Source organism: Falco punctatus, assembly GCF_963210335.1.
Source record: "Falco punctatus genome assembly, chromosome: 1".
Classification (NCBI taxonomy): domain Eukaryota; kingdom Metazoa; phylum Chordata; class Aves; order Falconiformes; family Falconidae; genus Falco; species Falco punctatus.
Window position 1 is genome coordinate 122427668 of NC_137580.1, and position 23183 is coordinate 122450850.

General features: G+C 38.7%; 1 protein-coding gene across 1 annotated transcript in view; it reads left to right on the forward strand.

Moving 5' to 3' along the window:
- The window catches only part of ANKFN1 (ankyrin repeat and fibronectin type III domain containing 1), a 195915-nt gene that overhangs the window by 137717 nt on the left and 35015 nt on the right, over nt 1-23183 (forward strand). The window contains exons 7-15 of the mRNA XM_080375264.1: nt 262-359; nt 1878-1968; nt 5782-5889; nt 12460-12559; nt 13733-13865; nt 14471-14587; nt 18316-18531; nt 20683-20849; nt 22280-22430. Of these exons, the coding sequence (XP_080231390.1) occupies nt 262-359; nt 1878-1968; nt 5782-5889; nt 12460-12559; nt 13733-13865; nt 14471-14587; nt 18316-18531; nt 20683-20849; nt 22280-22430 (1181 nt within the window). The remainder of the gene's footprint in view (nt 1-261; nt 360-1877; nt 1969-5781; nt 5890-12459; nt 12560-13732; nt 13866-14470; nt 14588-18315; nt 18532-20682; nt 20850-22279; nt 22431-23183) is intronic.

The window sequence follows — 23183 nt, forward strand, 5'->3', positions numbered from 1 at the left end:
AATTTGTACTGCAGTGTATTTTTAAGCATTCTTTCCTGAAAAGCTTGTGAGCAATATTTTGCTTTTCTCTCTCATACACAGAGATATAATTTAATTACTGTGTGAAGTTTTGCTAAACATTATTGTTAAACGTGACTTTTTGTATCCACATGGAATGGGAAACTGCTAAGAGAAAAAGTAACCTGTGAATGATTCGAGTACTTTGATTACTTTGCTTGGATTGGTATCTGATTTGATTTTCTCCTGCTATTTGTTTCCTAGTGGAATGGAGCTCTTCAGAAGACTTTTCTCCTTTGGTTGGTGAAATAATTATGGATAACCTTCAGTCTTTGAGGTGCACCATTATGGGTCTCAGAACAGTAAGTACCAAATAACTCGTTTAGATCTTGATGGGCCCTGCTGCACCAGTGATACAAAGACACTGATAATTCTCATCCATGCCTGGTAATATGTTGGTAATAACTGTAGTGTGCCATTCCTCTAGCAACAAGTTCCAGTCATTAAGCATAATATGTCTGGTATCCATAATCAGAAAGTCACAAAGGAATAAACAGACAGCATGAACTGTTTTATAAGTTGTCATGCTTAGGGGAGATCAGAAAAGCCTGGACTGAAAGCTGCTGTTTTCTGGATCACAGGATAACCTTGGTGCAAATCAAAGGCTCGTGAAAGATCTAGTCCTGACTCTGATGGCCAATAGCTAAAATAAGATTCTTTCTCTTCTACTTCTTCCAGGAACACACACATTGATGGCAATCATCTTCATTTTTATAATGTATTTTTGTATAAAAGTTTTACACTGATAAGAACTGGGTCAGCAATAGAGAAAATTTATGAATACTCATATGGATTCTTAAGCAGAGTAATTTTGACCATGTGTCTGAAAGTCTTTTTCCTACAGGCTGTTCAGGACCATTTTTGCAAGCAAATTTTGATTCACAAAATACCTGATGAAAATAAAGCTTGCTCGTAATGCAACTATTTGCACTGGAAACATCATCAGAGGGGCCTAATCCAGCACCCACTGAGCTGGAGTCTTTCCACTGAATTCACTGCACACTGAATCAGGTCTACAAAGTTATAGAAGGGGGAGGTATGCATGTGACCCTTGACCAGTGCCCCAAAATATGGGCTCTCAAAATGAGAGAATTGACTTTGAATAGTAAGCAATGGACACAGTACAAAATCCTCTACATAAAATAGAAAAAAAAAAAAAATTTCTAGCCTTTTATTTGAAGAAATATTTGATATGAAGCACACCGTCTTTCAGGGAGCTGAGCCACAATATGCATTTACTCTGTTTCTCATTTTCTAACAACAAAACAGTATCTGTTCTTAGGTTAAAATCAAGCAAGCTTGCACAGTCACTTCCATAAGCAGTTAAGAATAGTGCTTACTGTGTGTTTGTCTTTTCTCTCCACAGTGTATAGCATATGTAAATTAAAAGTTAGACTTTTAAAAGTGCTTTCCATTAGCCTAGATTTATGCATCAAAATCAGTGATAAAGGTCTGACTGATTTCAGTGGCAGCCAAACAAAGCCTCTCCCATTGCTGGGCTGGTAGAGAGACCGTTAAATACCACAGGAAAAAGGAGAGTCCCTATTCCTGAAGTCTGATAAGAGTTCCTAGGGTTCTGCTTTGGTAGAAGAGATTGTGGTTTGTCAGCTGGAATTGGTGTGTTCTGTTAATGCTCAGCAGATAACCTGTCCTGAAATCTTTGTACTATGTTTCAATCTGTCATGGTGCATCAGCTGATGCCAATGAAAACTATTCAAGTTTTTCAAAGAAAACATCTTTGGGAGGGACTGCTTTCCAGTTATTACAGCCAAGATGTTGAGTCAAGTGATAGATTTGACTCCAGTTGTTTCCATTTGCAGGGCCAGAGGTATTATGTCCGTGTTTCAGCATACAACATGAGAGGATGGGGACCTCCACGCAAATCTACTCCTGAAAATGCTTCTCCTTCAAGTAGGTTGAGTTTGTCTGCCCTCCTAGTTTGATTAGTGATGTTGCTTTGTAAGAATGTCTTCAGAAACAGAAAAAGACAAATATTCTGGAGATCATGATTTAATTGCCATGTCATCTTGGAGTGAATTAAATCAATAAAAGCCCTCAGCTCCTCCCACCCCTCAAAAATAAGCAAAATAATCATATATGTATATGTCTTACCTTTTATTCTTCATCAGTCTTTTGACAGTACATTTTCATCTAGTCACACTTAAGAAAAACAAGAAGTATTTTGACCTTCATTTCTCTTAATAGAGTTCTGCTATATGGAACCTCATTTGTCAGTGCCTGAATGGATCAAAACATGAATTTGAACTGCTAGAACCAAAGCACGTACATGTATGACATGTATCATAATGTTATTTTGTATTCTGCCTTGTAGAATTATAGATCCCATGCAATGGATCGTTCTTGGAGCATCCTGTATGTAAAATAATGTGGACATGCATGTTGATAGGATCTAACCCTTATTAAGCACTAAAATGTTTCACACGTGTCCAAAAGCCTTTCTTCCTTTTCAAACCTATGACAGGTTTTCTCAGACTCCGTTAGGACTATGATTTTTCATTTGCAATTTTTAATCTATTATAATCGCATTGTATTGTTAGTTGGTTTTCCAGACTTAGTGTTCGCTGCCAAACTAGCTCAGAATATTACAGCTTCCCTTGTATTGATTGATGCAGTAAAGTGGGGCTTTTCATTTTATTGCATTAGCACTTGTTTTTATAAGGCTAATGTAACAATTTAATAACCTTGCATGCTAATGTGGGAAAATAAAGGAAGCTGTACCTATGCTTAGCAGCCATAATGGAAAGGATTGGATAAACAAAGCTCTTGCAGTACCATTGTCCCATTTTGCTTCAGTTTTGCTCTTGTTTACCCCAGAATAAAGCCAGAACTAGGCTAAAGAAATAGTCTGTTTGAGAACAAAAATGTGCTACAATCGTGGGACAAAATTCTACTCTTGGCTATGTGGATAACTCACTATTCTGGAGTATGAGTAACTTCATAACATGCACTTACCCTGACTATAGCCAGGTATAACTACACAGGATTTGGCCCCACAAAACAAAAGTTTACATCAGCTAAGGAACACACTCTTTTACAGTAGCTGCTAGTTATTTAGCTGAATATCCCTAAGGAACTTGCACTCCTGGAAAGATACGTGACATTTAAGACTGTAGCTTTGTACGATATGAACTTTTGCTTTGAGCATATTGCATTGTCTTCACCGTCTATTTCTTGTCCACTATTATTAACCTTCTGAAATCTGACAATATGGGCCAGTTCAAAAGCTTTGAGATGTAAGGAAAGTTTTCCTGCAGATTTCAGTGGATCAACACAAAATCTATGCAGATATTTAAGTTCATTTCCCATGTTTAGTGTCTCAGGGATTCTGGGCTTTAGAGTAGCAGAAAGTCCTAGACTTGCTGGCATTAGGGCCATGCTGTCATGTGCAGCTGCTCAGAACTTGGTGAAGACCCTGCTTCCACCAGGGAGAGCAATACCATCCATGGGAGCACTACTGAAGTGCCTGGGACATCATTGTGGGGGTGCTTCTCTGAAAGGCAGCCAAGGTAACAAGAGCAGGCTTTTGGATCTCCCTGCAGGACAGCAGGAGCATCATGTGATATATATGGGATTTTTTTGTGAGTTTACAGCAAAAAGAAATGTTTCTTCATGGCTATATATGTACATTTCCTTTATCGATGAACACAGAATCATTAAGCAGACTTAGCTCACTGTATATAGACAGTTGGCAAGAATGTGTTTTTTTCATTAAGTATCCTTAGTGACACAGGTGTAAGCTTTACAGCAAGTGAGACCGTCAGAGCCTAAATGTAAATTCTGTCATTAAGTAAGACTAACATCAGAATTAGAGCTTGAAAGAGAAGACGCTATTTAATGCTGCAGTTACTGGGGGAAGCACTTATTTATGCATGTGACTGCCTTCACCACTGGGTTTGAAAACCAGCAGATTCCTGCTTGGCAAGAAGGCAGCAACCTGAAATTACACCAGTGTTGTGTAACAAAATATGGCCCTAAGCTAAAAATTAAATGTGAATACATTAATACTCTGCAAAGTTGTCTGTAACGGCAGCCAGAAGAACACGCAAAGGAAATGAAAGCTTCAGGGCTTAATCCTCATCCATTCCAATCCCAGAGCACCAGAGGTTAATGACATCCTTGGAGATGCACCCATGAAGCATGGCAGTGAATGTTTGCCACTGTCCTCCTGTTTCCCCCACATACACAGGAGCAGCCTGGAAAGTGGTGGCCAGAGTGTGCAGCTGGTCTGTGAAATCATAGCAGGTAGTAACATTGCTAGCTTATTTATTAGCATGTGAGTGGTGGACGATGAAGGAAGCTGGTCTGATTTCCATGTCATTTTTAAGGTAGTCAGCAACCTGGAGGCTCAAAAAGTTTGGAAACCACTGACACAGAGAAGCCACGAGGTTGATTGAGATTGGTTGATTGACTATCAGTTGGTTCTTCTGGGCTGCTCACAGGAGATCTGTGAGTTCTCACAGGATCAGTTCTCACAGGAGAACTGGCCTCCCTACACAGAGCTATAAATGCAACTGGCCCATGATCTCTGCAATAGCATACAACATGCAGGACAGCCACTCTGCAGCTGTTACAACTGCCCACAGGCTATCAGGATAGCAAATGTCTTCTCTTTCCACCCTTTCAAGGGGCTTACTCTAGCTGCTGTACTAAATGGCAGTGAATACGTATTTATATCCCTGGCATAGTGAGCCCATTGGAAGGAATGCCTGACTCCAAACTTGCACTAGAAACTAGATCTGTATATTTAGTGAGTGAGCAAACTGTTTGTTGGTGGCTGTGAATACATACACGGCCTCTATGCCAGCAAGATGGAAGCATGCCTGCCTTGCAGACAGATCTCTTAATACCTTGATCCACCATTACTTTGAATCAGGAAACTGCTGCAATACTTTTTTCTCATTATAATCAAAGTATGAAAATAGTCAAGTCTGGAATTTAAAAGCTCCTCTCTGATACGCACATTTTCATCCTCCTGTTTGTTATGAGATTGTCTGGTTTTTATGATCAAGACTGAGATTGTAGCTAGCAGCAAATGAGTGAAAACAGTCTTTTGTAGGTTGAAGGTATGTGGGACAGAAACCGCAGCTTCTTGCCTCACGAGTGCAGTGCTGAGCAGAGCGTAGACTCCAGGGCAAGAATTGCCAGCGTTTGTTCAGGCCTCTGCTGGGAGCAGATTTTCAGAAGTGATTTTACTCAGAGCATGTTTCTCTGGCTACAGAGCTAGCTCTAGCTGTAGGAAGCTGTTGGTTCTCTGCTTTGCAATTGCTTTTGCTATAACTGTAAGAGAGCCGTTTAGGCTCCTGGTGTCTCAACAAAATGCAGAAGGAGCCGCAGTGTGACCTTAGTGAGGTACTGAGCGTGTCAGTACAGTACAGGCTGAGAGCAGCTCCGGCACTGTGGTAACAGAGACCATTTATGCACCGAAGAGAAATAGCCATTGTCTAGTCAGTCACTAACAGGAGCTTCTAGGAGCTGATTGTGAGCTCTTTGTTTATAATTATTATGATTAATTACCTAGCTGGCACAAGGCAAAGGAAACTTATTGTACACGTAGCAACAGCAGATTTAAAAACAACTGCCATTTTTTCCTGCATGCCCAGATGTAAAACTCCTCTAAAGCCAAGAAGTATCAGAGGCAAGAAAATATTTTAAAATCTTCTGCACCTTTGTGTTTCATTTCTGTTTATTTCCTTTGTTAAATAGACTGGAAAGACTGCAGTGGAAGAGAACCTCGGCACAGGGGACACACTGAGGCCCTGGAACGTCTCCTTCAGCAGGTTAGAGCAGCTCATCAGCATTATAATTGCAGAGGTAAGTATAAATATCTATGTGGTAGGGCACCAGCTGAAGCCTCTGTGGCGCCTGTAATTTTAGCAGTTTTCTAACTAAGTCATACCTTCTCATTCATCAGGAAAAGAAAGATATTAATATTGACCCATCTGGAATCACTTTAGCGCACTATCTTGCTCTTAACCCTTGAAATTAGTTGGATGAAAACATCTGAAAGCTAGAATGCACACAAGCTCAGACACACACTTTCTCCCTCTGCCCCTACACACCTATTGATTTGTTTTTTCCTGCAAATTAGTTTCACACAGGATTCCACTAAAATGTTTCAAGGATCTCTCTTTTATTTTTTCATATAAAGAAATACTTTAGAGAGTTAACAACTGTTTTGGATCAAAAGAGGAGACTTGGCTGCCTCCAAATGGAAGACGCTAAGTACTCTAGTGGATGTGATGCCAATCTATAATGAAAAATACTTGCACAATGCAGTGGAAAGATAAGATTGCTACATTTTCAAATAGAATGGATCAAAACTCGGAGAAAGTTCAAATCTCAGCCAGCTCTGCTCTTCATTCATGAGAAACAGACTGTGCCTTTAATAGCTCAACAGCCAAGGCAACAGCTTGGCATTCTTTTTAAAGCATATATAAAAACTCCGGTTCTATACGGGTTGTTGAAAAGTACTATTTATTTTCTTAAAATAAACTTCTAACTGGAATAATGCTTCATTGCAAAGGAACTTATTTTAAACTGAGAAGTTGAACTACCATGAAGTTTTCATTTTTCTTCACCTAGTATGACTGTTATGTCAAGCTGCATCAATTGATTTTAAATCATAGAAATACTTTGGGCTAAAATCATTTGGCTGAAATGGAAAGATGCAGCCTTTGTTCTTTAAGTGCAAATATGTCACTATCACAATGATCCACAGTCTGCCACAACCCATTGTAACCATAGCAACTTAAACCATTCAGCTATGTTGCTGGGAAAGGAAAAGGACATACTGCAAGAAAATGTTGTTTCTCTAATTAAAATTCATACAAGCATTATCACTTGCAGGTGGTCTTACTACTGAAAATACAGCTGATGTATTCTCTTACATTGCTTTTTCATGCTATTAAAGAAGTCTTTTTTCCATGGTAGTTTTTCCTTTCTGAAGTTAGTGCGTATCTCAGGTGGTTCGAGCCACCTTCCTAGTCAACAGGGAATAAGTGACGGAAATCTGAAAATACTCAGTATAAATTGTTTTACTGACATAGCAGCCCAGAACAGAAGCAGTTATAAACAACATGCAGAAAATCCCTTCTTTTGAGAATCTGATACCAGTGCCTGGTTCTTATAAAATTCCACTGCTCCAGAAATTAACCCCAGTCTCAAAGCAAAGCACAGACAACTCTGTTGTTGATTTCCTAACTCCTTTTCCTTAAATAATAAATAACAACAATATAGAAAATCTGTTTAGCTCAGAGCATTTTCTTGCATGTCAGAAAGAGGATGTAGGAGCTTACATGTGGCAGTACTACACTGTGGAGTCAGCTTGAGCAACGCCCTTGCCTCCAACCAAATAAAAATCTCATAATTGCTTGCAATGCTAGCATTACACAGTAGAATGTTCTGGATAAAACGGGACTGTAACATAATAGGAGAGCCTTTGGAATTTGCCTTAAATATATGACTGATGTCAATCCCTTGTATTGCAGTAATTTGGTAAGAAAAAAGACAAAGAGTTTGCAGAAAAACTAAGAATCATGACACCAGTTTGACTCTGAAATTTGATTCTGGTATTTATGAACGCCAATGAAATCTGAGGGTATCAACCTCAGTGAAAGCTGAGGAGTTTGATCAAGGACCTGAGATAAGCTACTGTATATGACTGAAAAGCCCAAATAATGGCTTTCACTTCATATAATGCAGAGGCCTGAGCTAGAGTCTTAATTAATGTAAATTAGCATGACTCGACTAACACGGGCAGAAGTCAGCATGGATATGCTGTTATACATAAGCTGAGGACCTCCCCAGGCATTTATTTGTTCTTTGCCATGCTTCTCTTTACCACACTCTTCTTTGATTATATGTTAATACTGTACCCTCTCTTTTCCTTGTTTGTCTTAGAGGTGTCAGTAAATAGCTGGACATGTAGAGTATGTATGTATGAGTATATGTATGTAGAGTATGCCTGAATCTGCTTACAACCACTGATTTGTCATGGTTTATAAATGAGAGCAGAATCAAGTTCTGCATGAATTAAAGCTGGTGAAGACAGAGACAGGACTCAAACCTGGGGTACTGGCACCTTGGCTTTTCACGGAGTGACTTCTCTGCGGAGTATCACATTCTTGCTGCTCAGGCTGGCTAAAGGAGAGTGGAGGATGAGTGCAAGGGAGTTGGAAAAAACTGAGGGTAATTGATCTAAAAGGTCTGAGATTACTTGGATAACATAGGCAAAAGCCTCAGAATACTGAGGAGCTAGAAGAGCAAAGCTATGTGCTACTGCTCCAGCATGACCTGGGAGGTTTAAATTGCCCAGATTCCAGGCAGATCTCTTGCCCAAGTCTGTTCATTCAGGCTTTGCACTGCAGCCTGCCTTTTGCCCCATGCTTTGCATTGCAGGGGCTGAAGAAAACAAGCTTACAAAAATACCAGGAAGAATACATTGGAATGTACAGTGAGTTTAAGAGCTTTTGGAATTAGATCAGCTGTTACTTTTGAACCTGCTCTGTGATATGATGAAATCTCGGGAATTACTTAGGAAGCTTTGCTTTCATATGTTTAATCTTCTGGAAAACCCTGATGATTACAAACAACAGTCATCCATTTGTCTTCATAATACCATGCTACAGACTATCATAACTGAGTTACTACAGTTGTATGTCCTGGCAACACTTCAAATGTATTTTTTAAGCATTTTTTTCTTGTAGATCATTCTTTCTAAACAACTCTGAGTGGATTAAGTAATTGTGTAATGCTTCGTTAAGAAAGGAACCCAACTCTTCAGTAAAATACTTACCAGACTTTTTCTTTCTGAAATTTTGTTGAAATGTGTTTTACTAGGCAAGTCAGAGGTGAAATAAAGATGTTCTAATTGTAATTTGATTCACAAGCAGAGCACCTAGTTTTATTGCATTTAACAAAGAGAAGGATCTCTGATTCCACAGGCTATTTAAAATGTTTAGATTATAATTATTTGTGAGAATCTACAAAAGCAGGCTTGAGAACCAAGCCATAGGCTGAGAATTTCAGGGGCAATTCAAGAAGCTACAACTTCAGCTGTTGAGCCTGACTTTGTAATCCAAAATATGTCACCCAGTAATATGACTGTCATGCAAATAGCTTCATCATGAGATACAGAATTTTCATTTTGAAAGAAATCCCACCTAGAGGTGAGGTAATACAGAATCTATCATGGTCTCAAGCTATTGAGGTGTCTGGCCACTACTTATGCCTTTAACTTCTGTGTGGAATTATGTCTCCATGCACATTATCCCAGTGTCAGTTGTCTGCACTGCTAAAAATGTGTGGCTTTAAATTGAGTTTGAATTTGTCTGGAAGTTTCCAGCTATTTGATGTATTTTCATAAGGTTACACAATTCGTGAAAACTCTAAACCCCATTTTATGCTCTCCACCAGGACTGGGATCTAGCTCATCTTGTGCTAATTTGCTTCCTAATTCAGGGTCACCCTAAATGATACTTGGCTCTTCCACAGGCTGTCTGATTTCTGGGGTTAAGATCTCAGAGAATTTTGCACTGAGGTAATTCCATTTACTCCACATCTGCCCCACTTGAGGAGAGGCACCCGCTTGTCTAGTGATAGGACAAAGAATTCCAGATGATCTTCCTCCTCAGAGAAATGGCATGGCATAGCAGACATTCCTCTAGAGCAGAGACCCCAGATGCACACTAGTGGCCTGAGTATGCAACTTTATTCTAATTTTTCCACAACCAGCTTGTGTTGCTTTTAAGTATTTGTTGTATTTAACTGAATGGCAAAGAAACATTTATATATCCTACCTGAGAAGAGAAAAACTGCTAATTTTGTAAATATACCTTGGTAGTTAATTGCCTGTTTCAATCCAGGTTTGAATACTTCTGATCTAAATCTAATCACTGGCAACCCTCTAATCTTGGCCACTTCTGAGCTCCTATTAAAAGAGCTCACAGCTCTATTGCTGTATCATTTATTAACGTAAACTTACTTTGTTGTTACTGGTACTTTTCTATACAGGTTACTCTATGTTATTTATTAGTTAATTAAATAACAAAGTTCCATTTCCTGTAGATCCAAATTATCCTCTAATCTCAGCTCCATGTTTTTTGGCTTCCAGACACACTATACTGTAAAACAAAAGCAAATAGCAATGCGGGAGAGTTTACAGTCTCCATCTAGTTTTACATTATTTCTTTTGCTGTTGGCTTCTGCAAAGCTGTGGACTAAACCCAAACCACTGAATAGCCCAATAACATATATTTCACTTGTAATGTGCCCTCTTATTTTAATACTGCATTCTCTGGGTGTTTTATACAGAATTATGTTGCTTTGCCTTCAGCAATTTCCTCCTTCTTTCCCTCCATTCTTAATATAGGAGAAAATAAAAACTGCAGAATTAGAATGAAATTTATATTCCTAAATTGGTCTTAACCTCGGAAGAAGGAAACAGTAAGACAGGAGTTTTCATGCAGCATTTGGTTTACATTACCATGATAGACTGAAAAAAGTTCACAGTAAAATAAAAATTATCTGAGGAGATGTGGATAGAAAAACAAATTAATTTTTTTAAAAGGAAAAGAAAACAAAGATCAGTTGCATCAAAGGAGCAGTGGTGGATTTGGATGAGTATTGAAACAAAACTGAACAGTATGTTAGAGACTATGTCATGGAGAACAAGTTTGCACTGGAAATACAATGGATTTGATGATCTAATAAGTCTCATACATCTGAATTGTATGATTTCACCCCCAATAGAACCTTGTTCTCTTTGTACTTGCTGTTCAGCAGAGTGGTAATTATTGCTAACAATGTGTCTTCTTTCTCTGGTTTTCAATGTGCAAATTATGGTGTGAATTTATTCATCATTTAAAAATATGTTGAGCACTTCTACAGATGGGGTTTTGACAATAGCAAATTTAGATGTTCTTTAAATGTTCAAACTTAGAACTCACTAGGGAGACACAGACAGACACCTCCTATTCTGAATTGGAGGTAAGTGGGAACTGTGTTACTCCAGAAACACCTAAGCAGACTGATCGGCAGCTTTCAGCAAACAGTTCTTCATGAGCCATATTTTTTCCCCACTGGAGAAGGGTATCCCTCAAAATGTGTCATATTTCAGTCTGGATGGGTATCCATGCTTCATCCAAATAAACAGTCAGATCCTGGAAAACTGAGATGTAGTTTCACAGTTACATTTTTCTTTTTCTCTTTCTTTTCAGATCACAGTAAATATCTGAAGAATTAATCTATTTTGTAAATTAAATTTTTCTGCTGTTTCTCTTACAATACTATTAAATGGGAGGGATATCACTAAAGACAATGCAAAAAAATCCCGAACGGTTCCTTTTAAATGCCATATGTGGACAACAATGGGCAATATATTATACATCATTAAATCCTTCATGTTCCTGACTGCCATCTATTGGCATACCCTCTAAAATCCATTTACAGGTATACAGCTGGACACAGCTGTTTCACAGAGCTTGTGAGGTGCAGTTCCCACTGGAAGGTTTTTCTTGGGCTTACAAGGGAAGTCAGGGAATGCATGAGAGAAGGAAAGCCATTATGTCAAATTCATGAAAGTTAAAAATAATACCATGTATAAAAATGTAACCACCTATTGTAGAATATTGGGAAAATATTTGAATTTATAAAATTCTTCTGTTGAGAGAGCTGGTCCAGAGATCCTTGTGGGCACACAGCAGGTCTCAGCTTTGATGTGAAGTGAACAAATGAGTTAAACACCTCTTCCTTGGAATCCAGTACTAGGGAGCAAATGTGACTGTGAAAGCTCTGAAGCAATACAGGTGAGTGGAAGTTGTGATGAGGTAAAAAAACAAACAAAAGCACATGTGTTTAATGTGATACAGAGAAAGATGAGGGTCAATTTAGTTGTTTCCTTAAAGCTTACTTGGGCTAGACTGGTGATATTGTGATGTTAGTCATTGGCAGGGCACCAATTACTGAGTTCTTGGAAACTTAAGCTATATATGGATAGAAACTGAGGAATTACAGCGCCCTAAAATGTTGACTGATGGCTCAAATCGCTTCTTGGATTTTTGAGACCACTTGCAAAATTCATAACCATTCTGAACATTAAGAGTACATAGTATTGGTTCAAGCTATACGTTGTCTAGGAGCAAAACATTTTTACCAACTCTGAATTTGCTGCACATAAGGAAATTGCTGTTGCAGATCACTAAGATAATAAAAATACAAGCAAAAGGTTGTACGTGAACATGTTTCTAAATGTGGTCTTTTGAAAGGAACATAGTGGGCACGGCCTGAAATGTAGTATTGTGGTTCAAGAGACAAAGATTCTTTATGAGATATGAACTCAAATTTAAGTGCTGGGTTTGGTTTGCTTTTTCTTTTCTATTTTAGAAAGTTCTAAATTACAGAATGCTGGTCGCAAGCAATCCGTTTCCAGAAGCCTGAAGCACCTTTTCCATTCATCAAACAAGTTTGTGAAGACTCTGAAACGGTTTGTCATTCATTTTACCTCCCAAACATTCTGAGTTTTAGCCAGCAGTTGTTGATCTCACAGAATAGGGAAAAGCACCTTAGAAATATATGTGAAAGTTCCACTACCAATGAAAGAGCAATCAATCAGAACGAACCTGATCAAATCACATACATGTAAGACTGGTGCAGCTGATAGGAAAATAATGCTCAAGTTCCTACTGAAATCAACAGAATCTTTTCATTGTTACTGTTGGAAATGGATTCAAATTATAACAGAGTGAAAAATTCTGTGCCGACACAAAGTGCAATTACTGAAGTATTTTGGAAGTACTGCCTCTGCTGCTGCTTAGTAATGAAACTATGGTGTGTATTTCATTCATAACATAAAATGCAGAGCTCAGATAACATGTTTTAATAGCCCATTGGCAACAAGCAACACTTCCAGAATACTCTAACATCTTTGGCTAGGTTGGCAACCCAGTGTGATTCAAACAACCCTCAGCCCTGATAATTTGTTTAAGCAAAAGGAAGTTGCTTATGCTGTATTATTTCTTCTTTCATTGCCAGGAGTGTTCAGTTTGCTTTTTCTTCTTTGTATTTTGGTAAGAGTTTGATTCTTTCAGAAGAGCTCTCCAGAGTCTTTAAATTCCCTAAGGCAGCTACTTAACGTATGTAACTAATTGCAAGGGTAAATATTGAAAGGAATGATCTCTATAAACAGTTGTGCAGATATGCTGGCCAAATTACACTCAGTTACACTAATGTAAATCCAAAATAACCCACCTGATTTCAACTGAGTTACTTCAGATTTACTCTGAAGTAAAGAGGGCAGAATTAAGCCCTCATTTAATGACAAAAAGTTTCAGTAAAACTTCTGATTTCTAAAGGACATAAAGCCTTCATTGTATACCGTTTACTCTGGCAAAATTCTTACTAGAACTGATGTCAGTGGCTTGCACTGATTTGTAATTTCTTAGATTCCTGTAGTCTCCCATCATCTAAAGTGATAAGCTTCCCAAATATTTTTCAGAATTCACTGACTGAAGTTGCATGATCCGTATAACACAGAAGTTAAGACCAGATGATTTGATTCGTCTCCTCAGAACTTAACATCTACAATTCTCTGACTAAAATTGAGCATGGATGTGAACAGACATGAAAGGTGTTTGACAATGTTTCCTTCTTTCTTTAGGGGACTCTACTTATCTGTTATATTTTTTTACAAAGACAATTTATTAGTAACCAATGAAGATCAAATCCCAATTGTGGAAATTGATGACTCTCACAGCAGTTCAGTTATGCAGGATTTCCTGTGGTTCACAAAGGTAATGGCAGCCTGGTTAAATATGCTTCTAGGTATTTGTTGCTAGCAATGCATAGGCCTTCATCATTCTGAATGCACGAAACAATGTTATTACAAAGCTAAATGATGAAGTGCTTTACCATTCACTCATGTTAAAATGCAGTTTTCACAAACCATTTATATGGGTTAAATTCTGACTGAGTCACTGACAGTGGCACAATTAATTTTTTTAAGTATGATCCTACATAAGTGATTACTACTTGGGTAAATAAAGGTTTTATGAACATTTAAGAGCAAAAGCCTAAAGAAATAACTAGAAATTTTAAAGTTGGTATTGTGGTTATGCCATCATTCAAGATATCTTCACACTTTTTTTTACACCCCAAAGAACAGTAAATAGTCACGCAATAGTCCCAAAAGCGATTGAAACAGGTGCATGACGTTTACAGAACAACTTCTGTGTCTCATTCAAGATCTGTTTCATGTTTATTTAGGCTATTGCCATCTGCAGAAATTCAGAATGAGCAGTATCTACTGATTTTTCCAAGTCCAAAATGCTTTTAGTTTCATTTCTGCTTTTGTAAATGCTGAGAACAAAAACTGACTGAACTGGTTATCTTTTTGCAGTTGTCTTGCATGTGGGACGATATTAGATGGCTAAGGCAGAATATGTCTATATCTGTGTCCTCATCAACAGCACTTCAAGCCAGGCAAAAGATGCTTTCAGCCGCAGCACAGCTCCAGGTTGGTTGCGTTGCATATTTCTAGCTATCAACTTAGTGATTTCCTGATTGCTAAGGGATAGTACTTCCAGCTGTCCTATGGTTCCCCACTCCCCACTGGCCTGTTCTTCGGAGCAGCGTTATCATCTACAATGAAATGAGCCACTGAGCCTCCCTTGCCAGCTGGAAGGAAGGAGTTACATTAAAAGTAAAGAGTAGGAAAAGGAAAGAAAAGAAACAATAGTGGCAGATGAAGAAACACAGATATGAACCAGTAAATAATGACCACAGATAAGCCCGTGGGTTTGCAGATTGGGAATTTAAGAGTTATAATGCTAATATTTGCTACTCAAAAGCCTCTTAGAAGGCCTATTCATTATTAATTATTAATATATTAATGAAATATTTAAACTATGGGGAAGATTTAGCACCCCCTTGTGCTATATGGGAAGCTGCAGCAATAGATAGCTTCTGTCCCCAACAGGAAGGACAAGTAGGCTGCTGAAGTTGCCAAAATAATACTCTTGATTCACCCATGGCTTACAAAGGGCTCAAGTACAGCTTCTAGGGCAGAACTACACTGTTTGACTAGCAGGATAGCTATGGTGTTCTGGATTGTCAGTGGAGGAATAAGAACGGATCTTTCATTAATTTCTTAATTGAACCACCAAAATTTTTAAGGTGAAATGTACCTTTGTGCAGAGAACTATTTCGACCTATAAAAACAGAGATTAAGAGAGCTTAAGTGGCGCACAGATCTTGTGCTGATGCCTCAGCACAGTGGGTAAGGACAGCGGCGCTACATGCACTATTCATAGCACATTGTTAAGGCATAGCCGTGACTCTCAGGACGGTTCCATTCCAACCTGTGCTACAGATACAACCTGAGCGGTACTGAACAGGTCAATTAAACCTCTGTCTCAGTCCACTATTTGTTATGCAAACAGTGATTAAACTTTCTCCGGCAGAACATTCTGGCATTTGTTGTAAAGCTTTTGAAGAATGGGTTTCATGATAACATGAATTCTCTAGCTGGAAGGCAGATGCTTCTATAAAATACTTACTTTTGTGGCAAAATGCATTTTCAAAAAGATGTGTGCATGATTCTTACAGAAAAAGTATATCCAGGCCTCACTTTCTCCTACCTTTTGTTTGAATGAAGTCACTAAAGCTTCCCAGAAAATTCTATGGTACGGTCATGGAATTAATGAAGGCCTTCATCTGGCTTGGCTCATGTCTTAGCCATATAGCCATCCCTCTTGTTATTGCCAGGCCATGCAATAAGCTAGGTTTTATAGCAGCTATGAGAGCCAGATACTTTGTGACCATTATTAAGAGTATCCATGTGGGGTTTGTTTTACATCTTTTGGCAAAGCATGCTGTACAGGAGAGTAGCCTTCCTGGGCAACCACCTGTCTTGACTGATTTCCCCGAAGTATCCCGAAATATATGGAATGCCCGTCTGCTGTACCTTTATTGGAGGACCACCTGTGCTAAGCAGCAGCTGCTTGTCAGTCTTTTGAGTTGTCACCAGAGCAAGTTTTAACTATATCTGCTGAATGGTCCCTCCGGTGTGGTTAGCTCAGCTTAGGTAGCACGTATTCCTTTGGTTAGTTCAGTTTCACTCCCTCTGTGCACTGCCAGTATGCATGGACTGCATTTCGAGATAAACAAGACTCCTAGTACACTGTGTGTATTATTTGCTGCTGGAGATGTTAAGAGCAGAGCTTGAAGCACAGAGATATAGGAAATGTGTCCATGTGGTATATTGCTCTGTTGAATTTCTGGCAAATTTATTGTCCTTAACATTTGTTCTGTTCTCTTGGTCCCCTGACAAACACAGGGATTGTCACCGATCTGCCAGCCTCCAACGGTGTGTGGCCTAATGGGATCCACCAATGGAAGGATCTCAATAAAGTTTATACGGTTGAATGCATTTTATTGAGGCAGTTAATAGACTGGCTCTGCAGGAATTTAGGACAGAATGGAAAAGACCAGTGACAACACAGCTGCTAAGGGGCTAGATCAGTAGATTTAGAGACAACAGGGACTGTAATTTTGCCTGTTTTTACCACTACGCAACTAAAGCAAACAAAACACAAGTGATGGGGTGCCAAACTAAGCAGACACAAAATGTTTTTAGTATAAGAATTAGTCACATATTCATAGTAGTAGTTACCCACGTTCTCTATGCTAGAATGCCATTCAGACTATACAGTCAGTGACAGTAAAAACTGTTTTAATCTAGGCACATTCCTATGTTGCAGTGATTAATATGACAACTAGATGGCTAATACCTACCTGCAATGATTTGTCCCACCTGTGGATACACGGATTGACACAAAGTGTATACTCAAGACACACAGTGTTAAGCAGTGATGGAGGCTAACCTCAGAAGGCAGAACAGTTAAAAAAAGAAGAGGGAAGGTGTTATACAGACATCAGCAGTATCCCCTGGAGAGGGATGCATAAAGCTGAAATAGCTAAGTTATGCCACATAAACGGCAGTCACTGTGCTGACTACCTAGAGTTTATAAACAATTTAATAATACAGTTTATAAGTAAATATTGCCTGCTAAGTACAGATAAATCATTTCAGGATAATTTATCCATTTACAGTGTCATTAAGTTAATGTACGGCACTTCCCCAAACATACAATGTGCTACACTGTGAATTCAAGTTTGCATTCTAAACTACCCCCATCTCTATCCAGCTTACTGTAGATCTCTTGAAAAGTCACAAAGTAATGAGCATATTTTAAATGTTAGGCATTTTTCTTTAAGACATCTGGGAATCTCTTCAGTGGCTGGTCACTGGATTGAGTGTGTTTGCACCTATAAGCAGATGCCTTACTGTGTAAGGAAAGGGATTTTGACCAAAATATGTATTTTATGTGGAGTCTTTTAAAATTACTTTTCTTTAATCCTCACATATTTTCCTGGAGAGCTTTGCCCTGGTAGTTTGTTAGTTTCTGCCAGTTTTGTCTAGCACATTCTTGGTATCTGAAGTAAAAGAAACAGGGTTCGTGTCTCTTCAAATTCTTCTGTGTTCCTTCACAAACACACCACAATTTAGCTATAGAATTATTTGCATTCACCACAGATATGAGGGCCTCTTTTGTTGCTGAAAATAATCTGAATAATTTTAAAAACAGAACAGAAAATGGAGATTATAGTTAATGACCCTAACAGAAAATATTTGAAGTGTCCATTATGAATAATTTGGTAGAGGAATAATTTTGTATCATCTCTGACATTTGGTTACAGGGAGGTTAAGATAAGCACCTAGCTCTTCAGTAAATTCACATCAGAAGGGCTTCATAGATAGCAAAAGAATATCCACTAGACCAACACTGAGTGCTTTTGAAAATTGCATCCTTTATCTTTACATTACTGGGCAAAAATAGGAAGTTCTGTCAAAACAAGTGAATTACTTTGCAGTGTTGCCTTCAACAAAGGCTTTGGGTCGTAAGTCTTTCTGATGTTCTCCATTAAAAGTTGGACTAAATACTGCTGGACCAAATACATCGGAGGATCCACAATTCAACCCACAAACACAACCTGGGGAAAAACTTTTCCTTCTGTAACTGAATGATATGACTGTAGGGGAAGGGTTTGAGAAACATTATGTGTCTAGGGTTTTTTTTTAAAGTCAATAGAACTGATGTCAGTGAGCACAAAATTTCAAAAAATACCACTCTCCTGATATGTGATGAATAACTGTCATTTTACGATTTGCATTTTTTCTAGAATTTGCTGGGAACTCACAACTTAGGCAGAGTTTTTTATGAGCCAATCAAGGATCGACACGGCAATATGCTGATAGTTACTATAAGAGAAGTGGAGAGTCTTTATTCATTTTTTAATGGCAAATGGATGCAGGTATCCAAACTACAAAGCCAGAGGAAATCCCTTTCAACTCCAGAGGAGCCAACAGCATTAGACATCTTGCTCATAACAATCCAGGTAGCGCTTTACTTCTCTTACTGTATGTTATTTGCTTTTGTAAAGCCTGTGCCAGAGCCCTGATTTTTGGAAGAGTCTTGTAGAATTTTAGGCCTTAATCCAGTGCCCAATAAAATTAATGGCAAGGCTCCCATTGAAAGCGAAGACTTATATTACTTCCAGTGGGTCTGGGATCAGATCCTTAATATGTAAAATATCCATGAGATTCTAAAGAAATTACTTCAAAGACCTAGCAGAGAATAGTAGTTTCTATCAGTTTCGGGAAATCATGCTGTAGAATTCTGTAGCAAGGGATATAAAACCCTTTAAAATTCTGTGGGATGTTCTTAAGCACCTATACAGACACTTACAATTTCTACACTCCATAAGATTTTTCCATCCAACCTTGAACATTAAATCTAGGTTTAAAACCTTACTGTTCTACTTAATAAACTTGTTCTGTGAGGTTCCTTGGAGCCTGGTATAGTTGCTAAAGAATTCTTTACTGCCCGTAAGCCTCCTTTAATTTCTGCATAATATGGCCCTGGGCTTCACAATTAGAAAAATACCAAGGTAAGGATCGATCTTAGAAGTTGTTTTGCATAGTCAGTTCAGTTAACATCTTTGAGAAGTGTGGGTTTTCAGCCCTGCAAGAATCAAGGTATCTGTGACCTCGAGTTAAGAATAGATAGCTCACATAAAGATTAACACACGTCCTCTGTAGGTAACAGCAACCGATTCCTCACAAAATGTCAGGAGCCAATCTCTCTAAAACTCAGTTGCACAGTTACCCAAAATACTAGAAGACAAGCCATTGTCTTCGTCCCTTCTTTAGCACCCTCAACTAGATGATGACTGCTGTGGTTAATTTTTGAATTAAAGGCACTTTCCTGGGCAGAGACTGTGCTTTTTGTACCGGAAACTGACAGGCAATCAAAATACACATTACCAGGTTTTAGAAACGTTAAAAAATTTCCAAAAGACAATAAAACTTACCTGATCTATGTTAGATTTAATGTATTAAAATGTGTTAAAGGTGTAGAAAAATGTCAATCTGGGCAAAAGTTTTATATTAGGAAACCCAAAATGCAGACCTGATCAGATTTCCACAGAGATCCTAGTGGAAAAAATGTTCCCCTAATGGTTTACACATTCCTATCTAATGCCCACCCTTTCTTCTATTACTTGTTTAATCATCGAATGGGTATTTTGTTCATGAAGTGCTTGTGAAAATGAGGGTCTAATTGCATTGGTCAGAGCCAAGCATAGCACTGGCAGATAATTTGATGGTTCCAAGAGTAAAGGCATGAGGCCAGGTGTCTTAATCCTCACCCACTGCAGAAGCACACATTTCTCAGGATGGCAGCGGACATCATTTTTAGGGTAGTTTTGGGGGACTGCTATACACAGCCTTAAAAATGTCTCCTGGCTTCTGCAAATACACCATCGTTATTAATTCCTTGTAAGCTCTATTTGTTGATAAATACATCTGTTCAGAAAACATAGCCTTTATTTAAATTCTGCAAACCAGCAACCTCCATACTCATAGAGCTCACACTCATACTCTTACTCTTCCTGTTGACAGCAGGTGATACAGAAACAGTTTTTGAGAGATGTAGGCTGGGACTCCACAGGGATTTCTTTGGTGACAGTACTGGCTTATGCAGCCCCTCTCTCCCACCTTCCCCAGGTGACAGTTTTTTCCCAGTGCTGCTCTGCTCCATCGGTGTAGCTGTGTACCAAACGCAAACTAGGGAACTGCTCTGGCTGAAAAATGACTGCTCTTTTTCCTGAGTTGTTTTTCAGCTGAATCAGTTCCGTGACCCAGCTCCCTGCTGAAATGATCAGACAGGATCGCAGAGGTGGGTGTTATTTAAGCTAGTTTAAATACTACAGTTGTAGAAGATTGAAACCTCAGGGTTTTAGGCCCAATTCCTGCATGACGTGGAGGGAACCTGTGTATGGCTTTAAGTAAAAACTTGTCCAAGTGCATCCAAACTACCAGAGATTATTTATACCTTCAAGCATGTGCTTAAATGATTTGTGAATTGGGAACACTGTTGAAACAAAAAGACAGCTATAAAAACATTTGTTGCTTTTTGATCCCAAACTCTTCCACTTATGTGGAGAAAAAAATAAGATTTTTATGTAGGACTGTTTCTCTTAAAACAGGACATACTTTCCTATCACAAACGAAGTCAGCAACGCCTCCCTCCCGGCTTGTATCTGGGTTACCTTAAACTCTGCAGTTCTGTGGATCAAATCAAAGTGCTTGTGTTGCAGAAGTTGCCTAACGTCCTGTGTCATGTTAAAATCCGAGACAACAGCAATGTCTCCAAGTAAGTGAATATATGCATACTTACACACACATATGTAGGAAGAGAACATTTGCTTTAAGTTTGAAACAACTGATCAAATCTAAACACTAAGGCAATTCTTCCATTGCAAAATGATAGGTGCCAGCAAAGTTTGGCTCAGGTGCGTAGCGTCACAGAGATCAGCGCTGAACCAAACAGGCACCCTGCGTGCACCCAGCAGTCTGAAGGGCTGTCCAGAACACGCACATATGAGCCCTCTGGCTTCCAAGGACAGTGTCCTGTAGTCACTCAGATTCTGCACAGTGGTAATGATCTTCATGTTTCTGTTAGGAAGATCACAGCCTGAAGCCCTGATTCAGCCTCCAGTGAATTAAATGTCACCCTTTCTACTGATTTTCACTGACCATGCGGTGTTGGTGATCTTTCTGTGTATGCCCTTGTGTAATATCTGGTTTCTCACTCTAATCCACAGCAATCATGCAGCAACTGAAAAGACATATTCAGACAAATGCTATCAGCCCTTGAACTGCTGTGCTCTGGCAAAGCCGTTCTCCCCCTTGGCCATTGCTTCCCTTGTCTATTGGGCAAGTGCACTTCTTTGTGCTGCCTAGTCCTTGCCCAGCGGGCGATGCATTTTACTGGCTTTTTTCTGGAGCTTTTTAATCCCACATCATTTCAGCAACCAGCTGATAATTTTGCATGAGGAGAAAGGTACTGGATAACTATATGGATAATAAGGATATCCAGAATGCAGTAGTTAAAGCTAACAAAAAATTTGGAAGAAATATAAAGCCTAATGCTTCAGAGTTTATAACAATCTCTGATCCTTGAAGTTTAAGATCAGATCTTTATTTAGGAGCAAATTGTACCACATCTATTACTCATCTTGTAGTGGGGTTTCCTGTAATATTTTTTGTCTTGAATGTTTGGTGCTGGCTGCTTTTCAAGACTGAATACTGGACAGGGTGAATTAAGGATTTGATCCAGAAAGATGATTCCCATGTTTATCTGGTCTAAAATAGATATATTTCGAGCAAACCAGGAAGTTCTTTGGCTCCAGTGAGTTCAAGATAGTCTGTCACAGAAATTAAACTTCCTGCTAATTGTCACTGTTGGGATTTCCAATGCATGTTTTTTTAAAATAACATGGTAGATAAGGAATGAAGTATGCAAAAAAGAAAACCGGAGTGTGAAGCCTTAGTGAAATATGTCAAAGGTAGTTGGACTTTCAGAGGTTTGCAAGGAATGTTCAGCCTGATGTGCATGTGATAGAAAAATTAAACTTTTCAAGTCAGATTTTTAACCATAAACAATCAGGATTGCACAAGTTTAGAATGTTTTGCTGTATGAGGATTAAACTATCAACAGATCCCAAATGCACATACAATGAATTCCTGCTTGTGCATTGAACTTTTGTTATATTTCTAATTTTAACTTGACTCAACATACAGAGATGAGTGGGAATGGATCCAAACACTTTCTGGCTCAGAATCTGTGGAAAGTATGGATCATACTTCAGACTGCCCTACTCAATTGTTCTTGTATGAGCTCCAGATGGCAGTGAAAGCTCTCCTTAAACAGATCAATCTACCTCTGCATCAGGTATTTTCCTTTATGGTATTTATCACCTTTTTAAAAACTGATTCTTAAGAACACAACTAAAAGCTACAAACTGTGTAACTTGCAAGTAGGTATTAAATGTTACGGCTACAAGAAAAGAACAGCAGAGAAGTTTTGTATTCCATTATCCTAAGTGTGCATGCAGGGAACATCTTCAATAAGACACGTATTTTCCTGCATATGTGAACATACAAGTATTAAGACACAAATTTTCAGTGAGTTCCTATTTCTGCATCTGCTAGCATATTTGTGCAACCTCAGGCAGGTGCAAATAAGCACTTTTGAATGAAACTAGTAGTTGCGAGCACCTTTACCCCGCTGGCAAAGAAAAATAGGTATTTTTCCAGGCAAGCAGGGCAACTGACTGTCCATTTGGAGGTAATAGTGAGGATGTATGGAAGCCCTGCCGAAGGCACAGTGTTTTGCTATTCTTTTACACACAGATAAACATAGCACTTTTAAAACACATAGATCCAGACCTCCAGATTGCTGTGGGTGAGGAGAGGTATCTGGCTTCTGGCTTTACATTTAGGTACAAGAAATGCCTATGTGAATAAATAAAGTCAGGGAGGATAATCTATGATGCGAAAGATCCATGAAGAAATAAGCTAAGGAGTTTGTTTCTTGTTTACATGAATTCCATTTTATTTTTGTCTACAAGAGTAAAGAGGGCTTGAAGTAGAAGTAAGTAATCTTTATATTCAGTTCAGGGTCCATTTGTGCAGCTAGAAAGAT